We start from the raw sequence: 23,917 nt of genomic DNA on the forward strand, positions 1-23,917 counted from the left end.
AATACTAAAACACAATCACTCAGTTCTATGTTTACTGAGCTCTGAGAGGAAATTTTATAGCTGCTCACCCAGCAGCAAGCAGYGGGTTGGCTCCATCTCTGTCAGGCCAGCCAGCCTGCTGTTATGCTGTTATGATAATCTGAAACCTGCAGAATTGCCTCACAGCTGGTCTCTGTGATACCATGAGAGTGGTAAGAACTACAGGATAACCTGCAAGAATGTAGGAGACACTATATATCTTGGGATATGGTGAAGTCTGGACAAAATTTATTTATGATCCATTTCAGACCAGAGTCTGCCATTTGATTCACTTTGTTCTGGAAGATTGTGGCCCTGAAAGAAAATACGGTCAGATTTTTTATCCTCATCTCTCACTAGATTCTTGGTACTGGATGGATCCCCGTATTTCTCTGCTCTCCAGAACAGCGGCAACTACAGCGAAGGGGCAACTACACCTCCATTGCTGAGGTGCTAGAAGTCTCAATCCCAGAAAGATTTACAAAGTAAATCCACTTTGGCTTCTTTTGTGGTGATTTCTGCCTGAGTGGGAGCCTGAGAGGGTGCCAAGCTACAAAGAGGACAGGGCAATGACACAGCAGTAATACACATCCAGGAAAACAGCTGACAGGGTGACATGTTGTAATGCCWAGTCACAGCACCAGTTAAATGGACTGAAATATGGGTAAACTCAGGTTCATCTGACAGTGTAGTTTATTCAGAGACCTGAAAATATAAGTAAAAGTGCTATGTTTGGGCAGAAAGCAAGTACAGCCTGGGTAGCAGCTGCAGCCTCAGTCTGTTTCTGAGATCCCGAGAGCCCCACAGCAGTGAAAGCAATTTATCCCTTCACGCATTTAAGTGCCCTCTACTAGGAGGGCACTTAAATAAGTTGGGATAGTTTCTGCACTTTGGATAATAGAAAACATAAAGAAATTAAATGCAAGAGTGTTGGTGGTACTGCAATCAGGAGTGTGACAAATCAACTGCTCCATGTTTATAGGCAAACCTTGTGCATTTGCAAGTCATGCTGTTGCTGTAAGGCCAGTGTCGCTTGCTTCTCTGCCTTCATAAGCAGCTGGACGTCCTCCTGAAGTGCGTGAGTGGTTCGCAACTCTTGAATCAGTTCCAGTCGCTTTTCCTTCCCTTCAAACATCTTTCAAATAAAGTTAAATAATAAGGCAAATTAAATGAAGGATACAGATCAAAGTATTTTGCCAGCAGAGAATACCCTTTTCTTCCAAGCTGTAGAGCCAGCTATTCCCAAGACCTAATTCTTTGTTGTTAGCATTTGAAGATTTGAGGAATTTCCCTTATACTCCCAATGAGAAATGAAAAACTCTGTAACAAATGTGTGGCCATGTTCAAGGCAAACACTATGTCTGTCAGCTAAACCTTGCCTAAAACTTGCTTCATGGAAGACGTAAGTTGACGTAAGTTGACACCTTCTGCTACGGAGTATAGATGACCCACTGCTACTTTACTTCAAGAAAATTAGTTTTTGGTTCTGCTAGGACTCACCTAGAACTCAAACTACCTGAACAGAGAACAGTGAAACCAGGGTGAAGTTTGTCCTTACATAATAGGGCAATATCCTTCCTGATATCCTGTTATACTGGCCTAATTGTTGAAGTTGCCAGTATGCGCATTGCATCTTTTTCTCTGTCCTGAGTTAAATGTCTCCMTTTTCAGCATTCACTATTCTTTGAAGGATATTCCTTTTGAAGGAATCTAGCAACAGTGCAAAGCAGCAAGTTGATGGAGAGGTTATTGAAACTTCTGCTGTCCCTATCATGAGATTCTGTAGCCTACTACTTGCCTGATGCTCTCTTCTCTCCATTCTCCCTCAATGTGAACAGAATTTATGCATGTAGTGTGGGGGGGATAAGGCTTCCTGGTAGAAAGTGAGCAAAAAAAAAATCAGTCAACCCTGTTCACAGCATTCTCACAACCAAGTCAGGTATTTCTGAGCCAGTAGCTGCTGGAAGAAGATTCCTAAAATTAATGGGACATTTCATGGCTCTCAAAAAATCTTGTGAAAATCAGCAGCTCTGCAATTGAGTCAAACCTCATTCTCACAGATCACCACAGAACCAGGGAAGACTTGGGAAGTCTAAGTTTCACCTTAAGCCACTCTCAGAACTGCATTGTTAACTAAAGCTCAGGTCAGTGTTCCACATGGGAACACTTCACAAACAATGACACAGAAAGAAATAGCAGGCATGAAAACCAACCATCTGAACTGGTCTGATCAAAGTGAGAAACTTGCTTAATATAAAGCCCAAACCTGGGCTACTTGATTAATTTAAACCTAGGCCTACTTCTACTCCATTGGAAACAGAATGATGAGGCCAGCACACTGCTTTCATTGCTGGAAATCAAGGTAGTGTGTTTCAACATTTAAGAAGGTTCAGCTCACCATCCCAGGAAACTGAGAAGATGGTTAGAAATAAAAGCTGCCCTATTGGAGGGCATATGAGAGGCTGGGATCTTGGCATGATCAAGGCAAAATGTATTCGTGGTCCAAATCTAATCTAGAATTTGCCATTTGAGAAATTCTGCTATTAAGCATCTAATTAAACAGCTCAGTGTGGGGGACGGCTGRCACAGGGAGACACTCATAAACATATGCAGGAACCTAGAAGTTCCTGTAAGAAGTTTGGGCTGGAGAGCAAATCCTTGAAGGACTTGAGATAACATACAGGAGGATATGCTACAGAAGCTCCATTGCCTTTGATTAGTTCTGTGGAATAAAGATTACAACCACACCTTCAGTCATCCCCACCATCATTCCGAAGGCTTACATAAACAGAGAGGCACAAAATACCATGTTCTGAATAGCTCTTCCTCGGAGCAATTTCTGCAAACAAATCACTGCCAGTTCTGTCTCCTCTTCCTCCTGCCAAAACACAACAAACATCCACACCACAATTRATCCTTCTTTTGAGGAAAATACAGGTGAAGTTTTCTATACATCATCCATCTAACCATCAAAAAAAATCTAATTCATTTCTGGCTTTTTTTCGCAGTTGCTTCTGATTCTTGGGGAAAGGGAGATGAGTCAGAATAATACAYACTTCTCTGTTTTACAAGAGATGGAGGAGAAAGACTGCTGGCGCTTTCAGAGGTTCTTTAAAGAGGAGTACCTAATGATAAGGAGAAGTTGATAGRGAAAATTGCTCTATGTATTAAAAATACTATTTGTAGCTTGACTGACTTCTGTCAGTGATCATTAGCTATATGAGTTTACAGGTCAAGACACTAAGGAGGAAGAAGAACTATTTTAGGAACTGCAACAGAGCTGTTAACCATAAATAAAGCGATTAAATTAAAAGAGAACATATAAGATTTTTCTTCTGATATTTATTCCAGTGCTGACCGTTATGGGAGTAACTCAGTAAATTTAAGACTTAGCAAGTGACTATTTGGAAGTAAGTAAAATGAATTACCTCAAATTGCAATTTGTTTCTTTGAGAGGGTTACTGGCCTAGCATTGTGTGAGTGATACCAGTCTGGAAGAAGGATGAGRTATGGTAGGTAAGGGAATTTAACTACAGGAGACAAAACGTTGGCTTATTATAAATATAGGAAGTACAACTGGCAGCATTTTTTTTGCTGAGGGGTCTTAAACACTAGCAGGAGAAAAAAGTCCATGAGGTACCCAAAAAAAAAGATTAAAAAGAATTTGAATATTGCAAGAAGGAAGCTTTTTAATAAAACAAAGGCAGCCTATGAGGTCTGAATTGAAATGTGGTATTTTAGAAGTGCTGGAAGAAGAGGCAACAGTGTGGGATGACAGAAGGGGTGTGAGCTTGAATTTTAGAGTCTGCTTTTTTTTTTAGGTGTTGCAGATTTAGTATTCCAAAAGCAAAGGGAAGCATTCCTTCCTTTCCACAACAGCACCAAAGAGGAGCAAAGCAGAATAGGCAAAGGAGTGTTTTATGATTTTATCTGTTATTTTTCTCCAGAAAGAAGGGATGAATTTCCAGCCMAGTTAGAGAGCTAAACTGTACCACATCACCTGGCTGCAGAGGGAAGTGAGGCCACCAAACTGCTTCAGGACAGAAGTTTTGGAAATAGAGACAGCTGGCCCATATACTGGACAGGTAAGCCAAATTGCTGCAAGGTTTAAATTCCTGTGGGATGCATTCTCAGTACTTGTAGTTGTATTGTTCAGTGTTGCAGATGATGCCTTGTTGGGGCTGATAAGTGCATAAGAAATGACTGGTGGAGAAAGGGAGGAGTTGAAGAGGCCTGCAGTAGTGTCTCCATTCTCTCCACTTTCTTTTATATCCCTTGTGGCCCATGTCAGCAGCCTACCATTCTAGCACACTTTCCCTTTCAGATCCTCATCTCTAGATAAGGAACTCCACCAGGGGCTGCTGCAGTTAGCAGTTGGTTTTAGTATCTCTACAGGGCAAGCAGAGAAGCAYTAACAACAGAGAAGAACCTTGCTTTCAGTGCTCCTAACAACCAGCTGGAAGGATGTACAGTAGGAGCAACCTTGTTCAGATTCTACAAGACAGAAGTTTCTAGGGCAGCCCTTCAGTGGCTGAAGTGGCCASATTGTACAGATGTAGTTTCTCTAGAGAGCTCCACTCTCTTATGCATCTGCACATAAGAACATTTGAGGAGAAACCAAATGTTGATAGAATTAATTTAGCTAAAGTTCTATTGTATTGGAACTCTTCTAAAAATATATATATAATATACAGACTGAAGCATGACTACAACTGGTGGGGAAAAAAATCTTTCTGATATAGAAAATAACACGTAACCTGGAAATGTTTAAACATCTGCTAAATTGCGACCACTGCAATAAAATAACTAATACGCAGGAGTCAGTGAAACTGTAAAACTTACAAAGGACAGTAGTAGACACTCTTATTTCAGAGATCTTAAAATGGACTGTGTAGGCCACAACAAATCATACTGCACAAAGGAAGATAGTACAGATAACCTAATGAGCTCCCTTTTACTTTTATGGTCGTGTGACTTTCTTCAGTTCACAAGTTTAAATGATAATTGTGTTTGAGTCTTACTGCACYATGAAAATGCTGTTAATAGGCAGACAAAGCAATACACTGGTGCAACCACCTCTGAAATACATTACTTGAAGAAAAGCAAGTAAGTTGCAGCTTCCTTAACAAGTTGTTTTTTCCCTAGAGTATATCACAACCCCATGACACATTACTGCTCTTCTGACCTCTACAGAAGAACCGTTTTCATAGATATCACAGAATCAGTAAGGTTGGAAGGGACTGCTGGAGATCATCTAATCCAACCTCCCAAAGATTTCCTGGTGCTGATTCCACTGGGCTTGAACCCAGGACTTTCAGCATGTAAAGCAGATGTGATAACCACTACACTATCCCTCTACCCCCATGAACTGTGAATTAACTGGAGCACGCTCGTCAAAGACTGAATCCTGCATGATTGCAGGAGTTTCTCTCCAGCAAATTAATGGAGTGCATGTTCAGTGCTAAGCACAAAAAGTCTCACTTATTTCAGTGGGACTGAACTTAGTTGCTCCACTGGATTATGATAGTTTTGTCAGATCAGGATAGAAGACTTCTTTGCTTCTCTGGACATTCATTTAATAACCAGATAGGGAACAATCAAGGATGAACAAAAAAAAAAAATCCCATTTACAGAAGAAAAATAATCCCACTTACGACTGATGGTTTTTCCAGGGTTGGCGTCGGGGGGCGAGGAACAGGTTTTTCTACTTTTTCAAGGAAACGAAGGGGCTTCTTTGGCTCCTTGACTTTATTCTTCTTGTCCAGTAGTGCCTGAAATACCCCAAAAAATTAATCAGAACTGGGCTAGATAGAATACCACATAAGACTGGTCCTCTGGCTACTGTCTGCTCCTGGTCACACTGACTACAGGGAGTTGAAAGTATTCTGCACTTTGCAGACTTGTGGCTTTCACTTCTCACTTCACCTCAGTTGAAAAATTGGATATGGTCAGCAGATGAGGCTGTTGACTGTCAGGAGATATTGATAGGTGTTTCAGAATAACATGGAGGAAGAAGTGAGAGCTGTTTTACTATATTTACAAGTAACTCATCAGCAATTGTATAGGCTGAGTAATTTAAAATTAATCCAGAATTGGTATGAGCTTAATTTCTAATACATTCTTAAATGAAAGCATATTTCTGATTTTTTTTTCATTTTAAAATGGGAAACTGATTGAACAAATTAAAGAGAGCTGTCTGCGAGCAGAGAGAGTTCTGCGTGCTGCTTTCTCAGCTTAAGCAAAGATAAAAACAGCAATCATTTTCCTATAAGATAGACCTAGGATTCTTTCTAAACTGGAAAAACAGGAAAAAAAATCACAATTTAATCATACTTTACATATCACTACAGAATGGTTATAATTCTTTGCCTTTTACTAAAGCTGGTACACTTGTTATTGAGGTTTGTTATTTTGTGGTCAGGAGATTTTAAGAAGGGGGTCACTTAGAGAGTGTATGGTCACTGTTCTGTAGTCCTTTTTCAGTGAAATGTCTTTGTATGATACACTGTTGCTGYGCAGGATTGAACTAAATGATCCAGGAACCATTCATTGCAAAACATGTTTTAAAATTCTTCCCTTCTCATTTACAACTACCTAATAACCCAATGGTGCCGACATCAACTGTGCATGTGGATTAAGTGGAAACTAACTTGCCTGAGAACTTCCTTCTACCAGGAAAATCTACAAGTCCGTTAAAGTGGTTTTTTCCTCCTTGTAGCTTTTTGACGGCAATCACAAAACTTGTCAACCAAAGCAGGCTAGGAGTGGCAATGCCACCAATGCTTCAGCCAGCTTTTGGAGAGCCAACATCCTGCCAACTTCTCATTACAAGCTAGTTAGAATAAGACATTCAAATAATCAGTTTCTAGGGCACAGCAATGTCTGCCTACTGTAGGATATCTTAATACAGCYTACAAATAAAGGGAGTAGAGTACATAAAAGTTTAAATTTCCTTCAAAAGTATAATCCTCCTGCTGCTGCATGGGTTAGATCTGTACTCTTTAGTACTGGAAGAACAGATGTATTTCAGCAAAGTGCACCTTATTTATTTATTTATTTATTACAGGGAAGGTGTGCAGCACTGTTAGAAAGGGATATTCAAAAACAGTATGTCACCAAGGAGGGAAATGAGAGAGAAACTTAAGAAAAAAAACATTCCATGTTGAATTTCTCTCTCCAGTACCAAGGAAAGGACTTGCACAAAAATTAACTGTAAAATTAATGAAGTTTTGAAACTCCTATGACCATTGTAAAAACTCTTCTTGCRTGTTGGATCTGACCTCTCAGGCTATGATAATTAATGGCTCTGAAAAAGGAAAGAGAGAGTTTTACGGAGAGAGGGAAAAACACTTTATTGTTGAAAACTTCTGAAATGGACTGGGTTAGCAATACAAAAATCAAAGCATATGAAGTGCTTATAAGCCATGTGAAATGSTTGTAGCTCAACAAAGTTAGAGATTTTCTCAACTGCTTCTTGTATTTGATCATCTTAGCACTCTCTGGCATGAAGGTTATAACAGTGCTTGATATGATTTGTAAGGCATTTTGCATGATGGGGGAAAACTTTGAAAGAAAAAAGCCCTCGGAATTGCATTTATTTTGAAAACAATGATCCCTATGTTCATTAGTACAATGTTGCATTCATAAGAGTTTTCTTAACAWAATGTTAGACTCCAAAAATATTTCTTGATAACCAAAATAACAAAATGCAACCAGAATGACAACTTTTAAAGACAGAAAAATCTACGAGCACTTCTGACAAGAGGGAATTCTTATTAATGTAGAGCTGAGAAATACTGCAGTTCCTGGAAGTGGTTCTATGTTTGCACATCAGCACAATCTCATGCCTGCTTTACTATCTTTACTAAGTGAGAAGTAGTTACTATTGTTTTGTCCAGTCTGAAATTTTAGGTTATTTTAAGTAAGTCCTTAATGTACCAGCTTAACTACAGGAAGTATGGTTCTTGCATTAACTAGTTCTGCCTAACTTACTAARTTATCATTTTTGCCAAATAGAGATTGAGACTAAAGAATCTTCGTGCAATACTTTCTTAAAACTTTTTTTTTAAAAAAGGAAAATTAAATGTGTACTAAATCAACATAGTTTAAATGGCACCACCTACATATTGCACTCTAATTTTTCTGGGATAAGCTACACAATTTTACTTCTTCCATGTAATCGGTTTTGAGTCACGGTATAATCTGATCGGACTGGACAGTGAAGGACTACCTAGATCTTTCACATCCCTTTCATTTCTTGGCGAATGACACAAAGAGCAAATAACATTCTTGCTTTTGGCCATACCCTTTAGCTTCTTTGCTGGCCACTAACAGAAGCAGAAGTCTTGACAGAAGAATGGCTTGGGAACTCACTCTCCATTCAGAGAAATCAYAGAATCATAGAATCACAGAGGTGGTAAGGTTGCAAGGCACCTCTGGAGATCATMTAGTCCAACCACCTGCTCAWGCAGGGTCACCTAGAGCGTATTAGATAGGGTTGCATCCAGGCAGGCCTTGAATATCTCCAGAGAAGGAGACTCCACAGCCTCTCTGGGCAACCTGTGCCAGTGCTCTGTCACTTTCACAGTGAAGACATTCCTCCTCACATTCAGGTGGAACTTCCTGTGGTTCAGTTTGTGCCCATTGCCTCTTGTCCTGTCGCATGGGACAACTGAAAAGAGTTTAGCTCCATCCTCTTGACTTCCTCCTTTTAGGTACTTAAACACACTGATAAGATCCCCCCTCAGTTTTCTCTTCCCCAGGCTGAAGAGACCCAGTTCTCGCAGCTGTTCCTCGTAGGGCAGATGCTCCAGCCCTCTGATCATCTTCGTAGTCCTGTGCTGGACTCTCTCCAGTAGCTCCATGTCTCTCTTGTACCGGAGAGCCCAGAACTGGATGCAATACTCGAGATGAGGCCTCCCCAGGGCTGAGTAGAGGGGCAGGATCACCTCCTTGACCTGCTGGCAATACTCTTTCTAATGCACCCCAGGATACCGTCGGCCTTCTTGGCCACAAGGCCACATTGCTGGCCATGGTCAACTTGTCATCCACCAGCAGTCCCAGGTCCTTCTCTGCAGAGCTGCTCTCCAGAAGGTCAGCCCCCAGCTTGTACTGGTGCCTAGGGTTATCCCTCCCTAGGTGCAGGACTCTGCACTTGCCCTGGTTGAACCTCATGAGGTTCCTCTCCACCCAGCTCTCCAGCCTGTCCAGATCTCTCTGAATGGCAGCACAGCCCTCAGGTGTATCAGCCACTCCTCCCAGCTTGGTATCATCAGCAAACTTGCTGAGGAGGCACTCTGTCCCCTCATCCAGGTCATTGATGAAAAAGTTGAACAGGATGGGACCCAGTACTGGGCCCTGGGGAACTCCACTAGCCACAGGCCTCCAACTAGACTCCACGCCATTGATGACGACCCTCTGAGCTCCGCCATTCAGCCAGTTCTCAATCCACTTCACTGTCCACTCATCTAACCCGCACTTCCTGAGCTTGCCTACAAGGATGTTATGGGAGACAGTGTCAAAAGCCTTGCTGAAGTCAAGGTACACAACATCCACTGCTCTTCCCTCATCTCCCCAGCCAGCCATTCCATCATAGAAGGCTMTCAGATTGGTKAAGCAGGATTTCCCCTTGGTGAATCCATGCTGGCTACTCCTGATCACCTTCTTTTCCTCCATATGTCTGGAGATGACATCCAGAATGGGCTGTTCCATCACCTTACCAGGGATGGAGGCTGACCAGCCTATAGTTGCCTAGATCCTCCTTCTTGCCCTTTTTGAAGACTGGAGTGACACTGGCTTTCTTCCAGCCCTTAGGCACCTGTCCAGTTCTCCAGGACCTTTCAAAGACGATGGAGAGTGGCCTGGCAACAACATCCGCCAGCTCCCTCAGTACCTGGATTTGTGGATGTCAAGCTTGCCCAGAAGATCTTTAATCCTATCCTCCTCAACCAAAGGAAAGTCTTCCTTTCTCCAGACTTTCCCTCTCRTCTCCAGGCTCTAGGATTCTTGAGGGCTGCTCTTAGCAGTGAAGTCATGCTTTGGTTTCTTCTTTATCTACTCTTTAATCATCTCTTTTTCCCAAGAGGCCACACACATTCTCATGTGTAGCACTTGAGTGTACAGTCATGGTTCTCTTTCTTCCTTTTTGCCCAAGAAGAAAAGAAGGTGAGGTCATCAAGGACAGCCTGGGTACCTACTTAGCAATGCACCAGGGGTGTTGTGTCTTGGCTGATTTGGAATGACATAATACATCTTAAAGCTTGTCTGAGTATGAGCCAACTAACAGTGTGTTGGAGATCTGTTCTTGAACATGTTTTCCTGCTCTTTGAAGTTGGCACAGGTTTTCTCCACAGATATTCTGGGCCCTCTTACTTCTCCACTTCCTTTCAGCAACAACATAAAGGAAAATGAGAGTTGCGCTTAATTCTATGGTGAAAGATTTGTTGTTCTGGCATTATCCTGATTTAGCATTTTGAAACTACCTGACACTTAACCACTTTTGGGTCACCAGTGTGTACAAGGTCAGCCTGAATTCATGCATTATTTTAAATAGGCATTTCTCTAGTATCTCCTCTGTTCCTTGGTATATTCAGGTGTCTAGCTGCATTTTTTCCTATAGTAATTAGCTGTAGTATGCTATCTCTTTTTGAACTAAATGAATTTCTCAGAGTTTCATGTAAGGCTGTAATGGCTCATTTACATTCCCTAAAGCATCAGCATCTCCTCTGTCTAGAAACTAGCTTTTCTTATCCTTTTACAGACCTGGTTAAAGATGTAGTTCATGTTTTTTTTCTGTAAATCCTAGGTTACTCCTGTTTCTCTCATGTTCTCCTGTTTTAGAGAATTATTTGAAGAACACGAGTATAAATAATATTCTTGCAAAAGGTTTCAGGATACTCCTCAAAAAGCCTGCTTCTAAAATCACTTCTTTTTGGGATTAGTTTCAAATCTAGAGGAAGATGATTTTATTCTTAATCGGACAATGATCCTTTCTGTAACTCCCTGGATATTCTCTTGTCTCTCTTTGCAGCCCTAACCTTAGGAAAACCTGTAGTATGGCGAAACAAGAGGAACATAATGAGGAAGACCAATCCATCTTGCCACTTTTTTGGCCAGAAAAGTAAGCTTTGGAAATTTCCTTGATTAAAAGTAATTACTTCTGAAGCCAAAATCTAGCATTTCTCTTCTCTTTGCCACTCCATCTTTGTCAGATTAACAGCAGAAAATGAAAGAAAYTCATTCCATAGCTACATCATAGTATACGCTCTGAATTTTCTAGTGTTCTGCTCTATTTCTAGGATTATGGGACAAAATTTTTAGATTAAGAGAGTGCTAGGGCAGCACTAAAAAGAGGTTTTTGAAGAGAAAACTGGTCCAACTGCTCCACTATAGAAATAATGCAAAGCAATCCAGTGCCATTCAGAGATGATCCCTAATTGCCGGCTTTAAACTTCTTTCATATTTTGTGTACCAGAGGAGGCTGTGGGCAGGACTGGGGCTAGTAATGCCAACTGGTCAGACAGCTGTCCTTTCAAATACTAAACTCTTAACTCAGATACTCTACTCCCTACACTGCCCACTTCTCAACAACTCCTGTAGCTTATGAGGTGGACCTGCCAGATGGGGCCTGCTAAGCCAAAAGGTGCTACAGCCACCAAACTAAAGCAGCAAAAGACTCTGATGGGAGAAATGACCCATACTGTCACTGTAGAACCCCAGGGCTAATTAGAGCAGTAATGCTTGAAATCCTGTAAGATGACTGCTAAGATAAAACTGATTTTTTTTTCTCTTATTGCTCTGAACAGAAGGTTTATTAAAGCCTTACTATAGTTGAGGCAATCTGGGTCTTTAGCAATGTCACAACTTTCAGCTTTTCTGGGCTGATGAGTCTGATTTCTACATCTCAGTATCTAACGATAGCAGTTAACCATGGCAAAACAGGTTTATCAACAACCTCTGCTATGGAAATGTTTTGTGATTTTAAAAGAATAGACATTTTTAACTTTGTGTGGAGGGTAAAGGAGGCTTAATTATACTAGGCTCTCTGCTGGTATAAATCAATGTAGCCCTGGTGATCTATTATAGAAGAAAATATACAGTATATTCTGCTTTTGTTCTGCCCTTCATCTTCCCTTTGGCTATCAGTTTCTCTTAGAAGAAACATTATTATGTGAGCAGCCAGCACTAGGGCCTACCTCTTATCAGTGACTACAGTTTAGACCTTCTACTGCAGTCTTGCAAACCATGGCAAGTACATTGAACAGGCAGAACGCAATTGTTGTAATGGTAATTCAGCCCTGAAAGCTCAGGCTAACATTCTGCTGCCTATAAAAACTGCCACAAGTGTTCTGATCATGATTATATAAGGTCACTACTTTGATTTTATAAAAAAACCCACCAACTCAAAGCCATTCAATAATGCTGTGTCTTCTTCTCCAAGTCTGTAGTGAACTAATGTCATTAGTTCTTGAAAATTTCCTGCAGCACTGAAGCTTTTCTTTGCAAGTTTTCCTTCTGAATTACAATCAGATGCAACACTTCATCTTTTACAGGATCCAAGGGAATTTAAGTTTGAGACAATATGATTGTTCTTTCAGAACAAGATTTCAATTTAAAATTCATTAGTAGAAAGTCAGTGTGTGAACAGAGAAAGTATTACTAAATTACACTAAAACAAGAAAGCTATATACACTATTTCTGATTATGAAATATTTCTTAACCAAAGAAAGCATAAGTCAAAGCTGCCAAGCTTTACAAATGACATTAGATATTTTTAGCAATATTTCAGCCAGKAAAAACAGGCTTGGTTTTAAAAAAGGCAATCCTCAACAGCATCACAAGTAGCATGTTTAAAAGTACATGTAATTTACAAATACTGTGATTGTAGATGCAAATAAGGCACTTCTTTCCTCASTGGTTAACTGCATGTATTGCAGCTCCATACCTGGTGAACTTGTGCCAACTCTGCCTCTAGCCTTGCTGATCTTTTAATAAATCCAGTCTTAGTGGTAGTGCATTTAGGTTTTGGAGCGTTAATCTGGACTTGGGTGACAGAATCKGGGAGAGATGCTTCCAGCTGACACAATCCTAAGAAACACAGGGTATGTATTGGAGTAGTGGGGAGAGAAAATCAGAGTTTTGTTGTAACAAATACCTAATACAAATTAAGTTTTTCAAAATGCTTTACCTGCAAATGTGTTAAGATAGTAGTTTTTTACCATGTAGCGTTCAGAATGGTTGTCTGGGAAATAACCAATTCTAGACAAAGGAGCATATGTTTGTGATGCAAAGTCAGCATAGTCTGTGATGATATCTCTTCTCTCCAGCTTCCCTCCCACGTTCTTCCTCTTAGCTATCAGTTTTCTGACCACTAAAAAGGAAATATAAATGTGAGAAGGTTCTTCAAACAAGTAATTCTGAAAAAGCCTCCTCTTAGGAAACATCCAAAGGCTTTTGTTGTAAAACTTGACTTGTTTGATCAGAACAAATGCTGGCTATGCATATCTACACTGTGGATGCTACCTGTTTTGTTTTGAACCAAGACTGCAGCYTTATGTAAACAGAAATGGCTTATCTGAAAACTAAGACTCGTAATTCTGCCTTCCTGGTTCTCCAACTTACTCAGTGCACAGTCATGCTGATTTTTTTTTACTTTCTCTTCTTTAGCCTTTTGATAATTTTGCCAGTGGGCATCCAAGCGCTTGACATTCAACTCATTCTGCTTCTCCTCTCTCCTCCACAGCAGCTTCTTTAAGACTTCCAGTCGAACCTCCTGCAACCTGCAAGGGAAAGAAAGGCCAGGCGTGAACTACAGTACTGTCTAGTGTTCTGTGCAGTGCTGTCATCATCAAATCCTACATCCCAGTTGAATACTTCACAAATAGTTCATGTTGCATATCATAGTTAATCTTTCATTTTTAGAAGGGAGCTTATCACTAGTGAGAAGTATTGTGCCTCATATTAAATCCAACAAAAATATTCCTTCCCAAAATCAGTGGATTTCCATTAAAAAAAAATTCACAAAAGTAAAAAGCTTGCACCCCTCCAGCCAGCCCCTAAACCTTCTTGTTCCTTCKCTATTCAGCTGATAATTAAAAAGAGTAAAATGTATAATTAGACTCTTACTTTTCTATTTCCTGTTCTCTAAAGGCCCACTCCTTCTTCTCCATATCATCCATCATTTTCCTCCTCTTTGCGATTTGGGAGGCATTGTCCAGGGGTGGAAGAGTTGCTTCCCAAGCTCGTTTTTCCCGGGCACGTTCAATCATCTCCACCTCRGCTAGTCCTGCTGGTAGCCCTCGACCTTACAGGGACAAAAAAAACCCAGTAGCTCTTTAGAAGAATGGTAAATCCAGCCAATATCCACCACCAGTGCACTAAAGTACTAGAGGGTTGGAAGGGCACATGCCCATATGTTGAACATGAGCAGAATTGACAACAGACAGAAGTAAATACTTCCAAGGCCAATAAAAATTTAAAATATATAAGATGGTATGATCTGCGGTTGCTATTATTTAGTTGACATTTAACACTGGCTGTTCATTCCTCTACTGTAGGATGGAATGGACGAAAAGCTTCTTTTTTCCAAGTAGATACATTCTGAGAATCAGCACTTTCTTTGGCATCCAGTATCCATCACTCTTGAAGGCAGGACACTAGGACAGGAGGATCACAGGTGTGTTCTAGAAGAGCAGTATTCTTACTATTTCCGTATTAATGTTGACTTAGAATAGCTGACTAACAGCAGGTAAATGGAAAACTTCTACTAGTTGGCATTGGTAAAATATATGACCTTTTTATATTGAAAGATCTCAAACCTCCTTATGAAAGGCCCCAGAATAGTGCTATTAAGTAGGTAAACCTCTAGTTTAAGAATATAAAAATAATGTACTCCAAAACAAGAAAACAGAGGATTGTCAAAGCAGGCAATAGACTTGAAACCTGACACCAAAAAAAAGAGAACTTCCTGCTAAACAAGGCAGCATTAACATTATTTTAATAATGTATCTATCTTGATTTCATAACTCACCCCAAGTGAGAGTAGCAAGTGTCAGAAGTTCAGGGACTGAGCCAGAGACAACTACATATTCAGGGGAATAGGGGTCAGTCTGGGCTTCACCATCCCTGTAATCTGTCTGTGTACCCAGAGTTCGTAACTGGGGACCAAAGACCCTGCCATTTCTGGTAGCTGAATAAACATAGGGCTCTGTCCTAAGAAAAAAAGATGCAAGATGGAAGAAYATTTGTCACATTCATTAAAAAAAAAATCTAAATTAAAACACTAAGTCAAAGGTAGGATATTCAAATGTGCTTTCTTTTACCTTAACATCGTTCCCATTGATGTTAACTCTATTATCTTTAGTAAAAGCAGACTGAGGCCACACTGAGCCCTTTGGCTCCCTCCCTCCCTAGGTAAGCAATCCAGAAATCTTGTGGTCTCAGCTCTCTTAAAATTTTACATGTTCCCTATGTATACACGCTAAACTTGCTTTTAATATTGATGTAGGAAAAGCAACTAATGGCTAATGTAAGATGAAGTAGGATTGCTTTAGTTTATCTTTCATGTTTTTCTTTCTCACATCTCCAGAACAAAGTTCAATTCTTATGTAAGCAAATACAGCTTCCACTGACTCTACTTGGAACTGAATCTGCTTATGTTCCCTCAAAATTTGATCCCCACTGAAAACCACATTAGATTACTTCATGGATGCTCTCTACCATTGAACAGTATTGCAACTATTATAGAGACTGTAATAAAATATCAGAAGAATGTCCAACAGTATTGCTGTATTGGAGAATCTTCTTTGTATCAGTATCTCTTCTAGGATTTAGAGACACTTGGCAGTTTATTTCAAGCTTCATAATTGTAACATTCTTGAGACATACATAGATCTGCCTTTTACTCACAAGGCTCTACTTTTCTTCAAGCAAACTCTGAATTAGGCAGTCCCCTGTTTTCTTGGGGATTCACAATAGCTAACAAAGTCCCTCTTATCTCTTAAAAAGTTCTTTCTATTGGTTCATTAGGAAAAATATTGGTCACTAACTAAACAGCTAACCAATCATTTCTTGGCTASATGTGTCCCATTAAAACAATGCTGCTCTAGAACTCACTACTTACTTTGGCATTGCATAGGAAACATTTAGTGGAAACGGCTTATTAAAAGGGATGAGAGGTCTGAAATGAGAGAACACAGATGTAAGACAACAGCCATGAGCACAAAATACTGTTATGGTTTAGAAAAACTGTAGTCCACTAACTTCAATGCTGATTTATCACAGCTGAGGTTCTATATCTGCATGTGTGGTATATTTCTGTATATAAAAGAATTTTTCACAGCTAAGGAGCAATGTGGGGAAGGGGGAAGGGTGACTTAACACAAAAGGTGTGCATGAGACCTTTTAGAAATGACCTAGTCCAGTGTTTCTCATGTCCTCCTTCAAAGGGTGCAAATCGATGTTAAAATGAAGGCAACCTAACAGCAAGCTGCCATCAAAAGGGATGGACCCTATCAGAGTTATATAGTTGAGTGTGCTCTATAGCAGTATGCAGTCCTGCATGAGTACTCTTTAAAGACTTAATAAATTTCTACATAAATTAAAGATGGGAAAATTCTCAAGACTATATTGTCTCACTGTTTCAGAATTACTGTTTGATGAGTTTATTGGCCTAAGTTTAACAGCTAATGCTGCAGAAGAGGCTACAGCCAGAGACCAATAATTTAATGTGTTTGGAAGTGGAATTCCATGCTGCTTGTAGGTGACAGAGAAATGTCCTGAGTGCCTGACACTCACAACAAAACAGTTGCTAAAATCTTGTTCTACTTTAAATTAGAATTGAAAAACAAGGTAATAATTAAAAGAGGTTAGTTTTGAGTGTGCTCACAGAATTCTACATATGCATGGATTTCACTAATCAATTGACTTTTTTGAGGGGGAGGAGGTTTTTTTATAACTTCTTGAAATCCTAAAATGCAATTCCTATATTCAGCTTATAAGGTAAGCCATTTTGGACTTAACTAATTTGATTCTTTCCTTCTCTATAGTAATTCCTGAAGTACCCTGAAAATGATATGGGCTCAAAGATGAAGTATTCATATTAATAATTCCTTCTTAGGAATTATTATAATTTGCATATTGCAATTCACTATCAATTTTCCTTAGTCTCTGAGAGACTTTAAACCTCTCAGCTTTAAAGCTTCAAATTGCAGAAGAAGACAAAATAATCTTTGTCATTCTTTTGCTAAAATTGCCATAAAGAACACTAATTCATTTTTTTAAACTTGGATTTTTTTTTTTTTTTTTTTTTTTACATTTAGAAGTGGACATGCTGGACAACAGCATAACGCACATGCTCTTAAATAAAGTTCTGTCTGCTGACTCTGCTAGTGAGTGTAACTCAAACTACATATGACTAAGTTGAGAATGTTTGTGTGTTAACTGTTGGTTGAGATCTTGAGTTCAGTGCTGAACTGCAGTGAATTCTGGGAGGAGCTTTCTGCAGCAGAGGACATCACTGATGAAAAGTTAATCTAGGATTCCCTTTGCTCCTGTCCATGGCAGAAACCAGGATTTAAAGGTTACATCTTAGGAAGGCACATTTCCAGAAGTCTAGAGAACTACAATGGCTTTGGTGAGCATCTGCCTTTGTGTAGGAGGATCTACAGCTTAAGGCTTTCTACAAATAACTATTAAGTGCAGAATGCTCACTACTTTTGATTATTCACTAAATCATTACCTGAAAATTCTGAGATAGTGTGAATGTAAAAAGACCTTTTGATAAAAGATTTGGTTATTATTTAGATTTTCTATACCAATGATCGAGGAACTGACAAAAAAGGGGGGGGGGAAGGAGGTTTTGACATTTATTTAGATTCTCTTTAAACTGCACAAAAGCAAGATTCTAAACTCTGTGTCAAATCCATTCATTCCTTACCGTCCAAAGTATTTATAGCGATTTCTTCCACAGACTTCAGGATCTTCATACTCAATGTGAGGTATCTGAAGAGAAGGTTGAGCTCTAAAAGTCAAAATGTAGGATTCCTTACTGTTATTTAAGAAGCATGTTCAGAGCAGTTCTGACTTTTTGCTTTATACTTTAATATTTAGTTTTTCTTTCTCTACTTGCACCATCAAAACATACATATTACAAATTTCACAATCCCTATATGTATACAATTGTATTTTGCATTTTTTCATACTTTTATATACAGCAAGATAGTTTTATACTTTATGGATGTTCCATATTGTCCATGGGAGAAATTGGTCATCTACTGTCTTTAATAAAACTTTTTATGAGCCTGTCATGAAAAGAACCACTTGTAAATGCTGGACCTTGTAAAGTCAAATACTTTTATTGGTAGTAGGGAGAAGTAAGCACATCTTCACATTTTCTCATTTTTACTACAACATCCTGGAGGTTTTTCTTTATTTTAAAGACTTTTTCATTACAACATCCTGGAAGTTTTTCTTTATGTTTAAGGTTTGGAAGACCATRAAGCCTATTATAGCAGTCAGTGAATGGTAGAATTGAGTTCATTGAAAGCTATGCATCAGGATTGCTATTTGTTTTCACAGCTACTTTATACTCCAGTCTTAATCTTATCAATCTGTAAGGTAGTTAAAGATAAGAGACAGAAGTTCTTAAAAAAARRAAAAAAAAATCCCATGTCAGGGCATAGGGTAAGTCATTCCCCTAAGCTGCATATATAGCAAGTCCTGCACATCATGTTTTTCACAAGACTGCTTTTGACAACTTACAAGAATCCTAACCATAAATGTACAGGATTCTGTGTACTAAAGTTGGTTGCTGCTGCCTAATTCTAAACACAGAGGCATATTTACAGATATATGGGTAACAATGAATGGTTTTGCTTTATAGCTGGGATCAAAACAGAGAATTGCATGCTGAGATCAGTTGTCTTCAAAGACCTCACTGCATGGCCCTGTGAGCTGTGCTGTGGCCATTGGGGAGCCATAGAATRACTACCTACTATAGCAAATACTATACAGTGAGATGCTTCATTAACCTCCTGTGACATATAGTTTACTGCCAAGGTAAGTTTAAAGTCATCTCTTCCCAGCACTTTCACTCATATCATGTAACAAGAGAGGGGAAGGGTTCAAGATGCAGCATTGTAACCTAAGATACTTGCTCAGCTCTAATTAACCTATTATTGTAAAGTTGCGTTTGTAATTCAGATGAGTTAACTGAGCCGATGGCTAGTTTCACTAGCTGACTCTTTGCATATCAGARTGCTGCTCCATCCAGATGGATTTGTGTTTCATTAAGCACAGGTGGGCACTTACTCTTATGATCTAACTTTATTAGCATAAGCTGTTCATCCTATTATGGTACAGTTATAGGCACAACGGGACCCAGTGAAATAGCCCCTTTTTATTCCACAGATCCTGCCTCTTGCACGTCCTTGAGTTATATCTGCTGACTTTGCTGATACAAATGAGCATTTATTCCTGGTAACCTTGCAGAAGCAACACAACTACTAAGAAGACAGCTGGGGAATATTATCTTTTATATTGGCAACATTGTCAAATAGTACAGTTTGAAATAGAGTTTTTGAAAATATAGAGAGTTTGAAAATTTTTCTTTTTTTGGTAATTGCAAGACATTTTGCAAATATGTATTGATACGTTAATGCATTTTTAAGCAGGTCAGATGTCAAATAAGTTCCTGTTACAGAGCTATAGGCACAATATAACAAGCCACACAGGTGGGGGCAATACGAAGTGCTGAAAATTAGAAAAATAACCCTCCCAAAACTCTTTTTGATTTTAGAAATGATAAGAATATACCTTAGAAACTCAACAGGAATAGGTAGGAAATCCTCTATATCACTCTTTAACATCTTTGATTACTATCAAGCACACAGTAAAATTCAGTTACCAGTGATCCCAGGGCAATACATCATACAAAAAGACCAGGGTCTAAAGTTAGCTTGTTAATGCAGAAAAAAACTCTGACAAATAGTCAGGCTGATGCCTGCAGTAGCTATAAGAGGACTTCAAAAACCCAAGGTGCAGCAAAACATGTGAACGGGTGCTTATATACTTGCTGAATCAGAAACACTAATTGTGGTGCCAGAAGAAAGTTTAAGTAAGAAGTCCCTGGACTAAAGATGTGGTGCCCCACGCACACTTGAATGAACAGCAACAGCGATCTAACCAGCTGTGGCTTCAGAGGACTGAAAGGAAGCAGCTACACTAAAGTAACACACATGAGTCAACTAAAGTCTTTAAAACTTATCTATGAGAGGTTGAAATAACTCTGTTCACTTTCCTGGCAACTGATGCAGAGCAGACAGCATAGGGATGAAGGAATGTGTAACATCCACCCTCTAAGAAACAGATGGACAACTGTACTCCACAACAGCTGCAATCTCTTAATTTCAAGAGAAATATAAGTAGGAGCAAATTGCAGTCATCTCCACTTCAGTATACATGGGTTTCTGTTGGTTTTGTTTGTATGTTTGTTTTAAATTATCCAGCCACAGAACACTTACACAGCAAGCAGCTGAAGAGCTTCCAGGCGTTGCTGAGCCCTCCCTCTCCATCTTCGGTCAATAAATGGAGGCACTGGATCTTTGCCTTCCAGGCACATATTGTAGCCAGGGAAATGGATGAGACTGCTAAACATGCTTCTGAAAATTGGTACCTTTACCTAATGTTCATGTGGACACAAAAGAGGAGAGGCACTGATTCAGTGATTTTAAATGGTATTAAAGAGATCAGAATTTCAGCTGGTGCTAGCAAGTGTGTGCACATGATCAGTATATAGAACAGCTTACAGTGAATTACAGGACTGCATATTCAATATGCAGAAAGACGGTGGCATACACAAATGATGTCAGCTAGTTAGATGGAACTTCTCAAGATGTGGAGCACATCAGACTAGCAGCAGATGCACAGATGTATCTTCTGGCTGTTTTCCAGAGTCTAAACTTTTACTCAAAATCCAAGAGCCTAACACTTTGTTACATGAGGAAGTTAGTGTGCAGTAACCTAAGATGTGAATTTCCAGCATGCTACCCTATGTTAACTCCCGGACACTTTGCGCACTCTGAAGTGAAGTAACATATTCCACTTACAGAGTAAAATATGCTATTTTATGCTACAGCAATTCTAGTATGTGCTAAAATTTTTTCCATGGGAGCTAGCATACAAAGCTATCACATTAAAAATCCACATCCTTCCAACTGAGTACTAATTTTCTTGGGCATATATGCCTTAAACCTCTAAATTTACGGTTGCCAATAAATCTTCAGAACTGTGACTCAATTGTAAATGATGTAGCTATATTGGTTTGAGTTCCTGAAGAGTCTGAAATCAGAACTGAATTGTGAATTGCCCCTTTCACTTCAGTGGGTGCTAACTCAGATGCACACAGGTTAACAGTGACATTTCAAGTACGCTATCTCATCAGAGAGTAAGAAAGTGTCATACTACGAAGATCTATACAACCTGTCATGAGTGACTGCTTGCTGTAGATGAGACTGTATTCTTATGTCTCTGGAAAAGGGATTCAACTTTCAGGAGTTTGGAAATACTTGTCATCTAAAAATTATTGCAACCTCTGTCCACTCTCATGACGCTATAGACGTATTTATGTCTATATAATGCTATTTCGTATTGTATATTATGCACTTGCTGATTCATATGTTTAAAACATTTTTTATGTAAGTCGGAGTCTGTCATCATACCTACCTGCAACATTACACCTATGACATACACAAACTTAGTGACAATAGATCTACTTTGTCTGATCTGAACTGTTATATAGCCATTTTGCAAGGATCTCTACAATGACAGGCAAGTTACCAGCTCTCTGTGTGTGTCTCTGTACAGCCAGACAACCACGTTTTCTTTCATATATAGAATACATATTTATATACAAAAGAGCCTGGGATAGCTGAGTAAGATAAATCCTGAAACATCCTTTGAAGAAATGTTTCTTGATTCTGTTGTTGGAAAGCTGCTTGGGAAATTTCTCCCCACTGTTCAGGAATGGATTTTCAGAGTTCAGAACATCCACCTTGCAGGCTCGATCAAGCACATAGTTTCAGGAGTCTTTGTTTAAAATCCAATTCACTGTACAGTTGTACCAGGTCTTCTTTCTTTGTCATTTTACCTAAACACGTCCTATCCAGACATCAACCACTGCAGCTGAAAGGTGTGAAGCAACTCGCACAGACATGTTCTAGGTAGCTCAAAACTAGCTAGGACAGATACTGAGCAGTGGGGCCAAAGCAGTAGGGAGCTGTATGGGCCAACCAGCTAAGGGCTTAGCTAGGAAGCTAAGCTGTGCTAATCTGGTCTGAAGAGTTAGGATGGGTTTGCAATTTGCTACAGGCTGCTTGGCTGTTAGCATTTTGTCCATTGCCACTGGTTTAGTAAGCAACCTTGAGCAGCAATGTAAGTATATCCCAAAGTAAGTGAGGGGGCATTGCATAAAATACATTTTAACAGTTCTACTTGAACAACAGCCCAACAATTGTCCAGGTCTTCTATTATATCTTAACAACATACAACAGCTATTTTTGTCCAGAGATACTTTAATAAAGACAGTGGTAAGACAACTTAGGGAACTGCAAATAGGCATAAAACTGGTCATTTCTAGGCTGCTGCTACAGTCATCCTAGGCCAGTGATCACTGTTGGTCACTGTCTTAAGTGTTGTATTAGGTATAACTGCTTCCCTTGCTTTGTGTTTGTGCTGTTTTAAGAGAGTAGCTTAGAGATGAGACTGTAACAAAGTTTCTAGCCATGTGCATGCATACACAGAAATGTAAGAGCAGATGTAAGCTGTCTTTGGCTGACACCTACCACTTTATTCCAGACAAGTTGAGCACAGACATTTGCTTTTGAATGGTCCTTCTCACTTGATAATGAATACAGAGGGTCTGAAATATAAGCGAATAAATGGAATTAGTTCATATTGGAGAAACTGGCATGGAACATCAGTCAGGCTTCACTTCCCTCTTTTGAAAGTCTTTCCATGAGAAAGTACAAAACAAACTAGGAAGGTGAAAAAATGAATTACGTGTCTCCGTATTAAAGAAACTCCATCATCACACAGACGAGCCTCAGAGCTGAAATGCTGCTGCTCTGGGGGACAYGCGTATGAGAGAAGAAAACTTGCTTTCTTTGAAAGCAGTGACAACTTAAAAAGAATACGAGGAAGAAAAGGAACAAGAGAAAAGGAAGCACAGTGCATCGGTAACCAGTGGAAGTGGATGCTTCCCTCCGAGATAAAGAACCAGCGCTGGCTTTCCTTCCGCTGGCAGATGTGTAACCGTCCCAAGCCTCGCCTCACCGCTGACACTTCGTTACTGCCGCCAACCTTAACGCTTTACCTCCGGACCTGCCCCCTCCAGCGGCCCCTCCGACAGCACCCAGCCCCTCCCCCAACATCGAGCTCCCCTCAGCGGGCGGCCTCCCCCCCCCACCGGGGGCCCACGGGCGTTGGGGGGGCGGGGGTGCGGAGGACTCATCCGCTCCCAGCCGGGCCTGGTACCGTAGAGGCAGTCGAAGGTCCGGCCGGCAGCCATTTGGCCGCGACTGCCGGCGCCCCCGAGGAGCGGAGCCCGCACAGCCCCGGTCACCGCGCGGCTCATGGCGCCGTCCGCACGGCGCCGCCGCGCCGCTCTACCGTTCCCATGGCGACGGGCCGGCCCGCGGGGCGGGGCGGGGCGCGGGAGGCCACGCCCCCCGGCGCGGGGCCTTTAGGGCAGGAGGGGGGGGGAGCTCCTCCCCCCGGCCGCGGCGTCGGCTCGGCGGCTTTCCGCCATCTTGTGGGGCGGAAGGGGGCCGCGCGCGTAGCACTTCTCTCCTTCGCAGGAGGCTGAGGCTCAGCAAGCGAGGAAAAAAATATATGGGGGCCTATG

General features: G+C 40.4%; 1 protein-coding gene across 1 annotated transcript in view; it reads right to left on the reverse strand.

Moving 5' to 3' along the window:
• The window catches only part of CFAP91 (cilia and flagella associated protein 91), a 31,570-nt gene extending 7,877 nt beyond the window's left edge, over positions 1 to 23,693 (reverse strand). Inside the window, exons 1-13 of the mRNA XM_085324648.1 lie at positions 23,548 to 23,693; positions 22,857 to 22,933; positions 20,538 to 20,695; positions 17,954 to 18,037; positions 16,139 to 16,195; positions 15,047 to 15,228; positions 14,143 to 14,320; positions 13,639 to 13,796; positions 13,205 to 13,387; positions 12,962 to 13,104; positions 5,673 to 5,789; positions 2,825 to 2,896; positions 1,007 to 1,153 (exon numbers count right to left, since the gene is read on the reverse strand). Of these exons, the coding sequence (XP_085180774.1) occupies positions 1,007 to 1,153; positions 2,825 to 2,896; positions 5,673 to 5,789; positions 12,962 to 13,104; positions 13,205 to 13,387; positions 13,639 to 13,796; positions 14,143 to 14,320; positions 15,047 to 15,228; positions 16,139 to 16,195; positions 17,954 to 18,037; positions 20,538 to 20,695; positions 22,857 to 22,933; positions 23,548 to 23,647 (1,656 nt within the window). The 5' untranslated portion in view covers positions 23,648 to 23,693. The remainder of the gene's footprint in view (positions 1 to 1,006; positions 1,154 to 2,824; positions 2,897 to 5,672; positions 5,790 to 12,961; positions 13,105 to 13,204; positions 13,388 to 13,638; positions 13,797 to 14,142; positions 14,321 to 15,046; positions 15,229 to 16,138; positions 16,196 to 17,953; positions 18,038 to 20,537; positions 20,696 to 22,856; positions 22,934 to 23,547) is intronic.
• Between the last annotated feature and the right edge of the window lie 224 nt (positions 23,694 to 23,917).

Source organism: Rhea americana, unplaced genomic scaffold (assembly GCF_003343005.1).
Source record: "Rhea americana isolate MKP2758 unplaced genomic scaffold, rheAme1 scaffold_92, whole genome shotgun sequence".
Classification (NCBI taxonomy): domain Eukaryota; kingdom Metazoa; phylum Chordata; class Aves; order Rheiformes; family Rheidae; genus Rhea; species Rhea americana.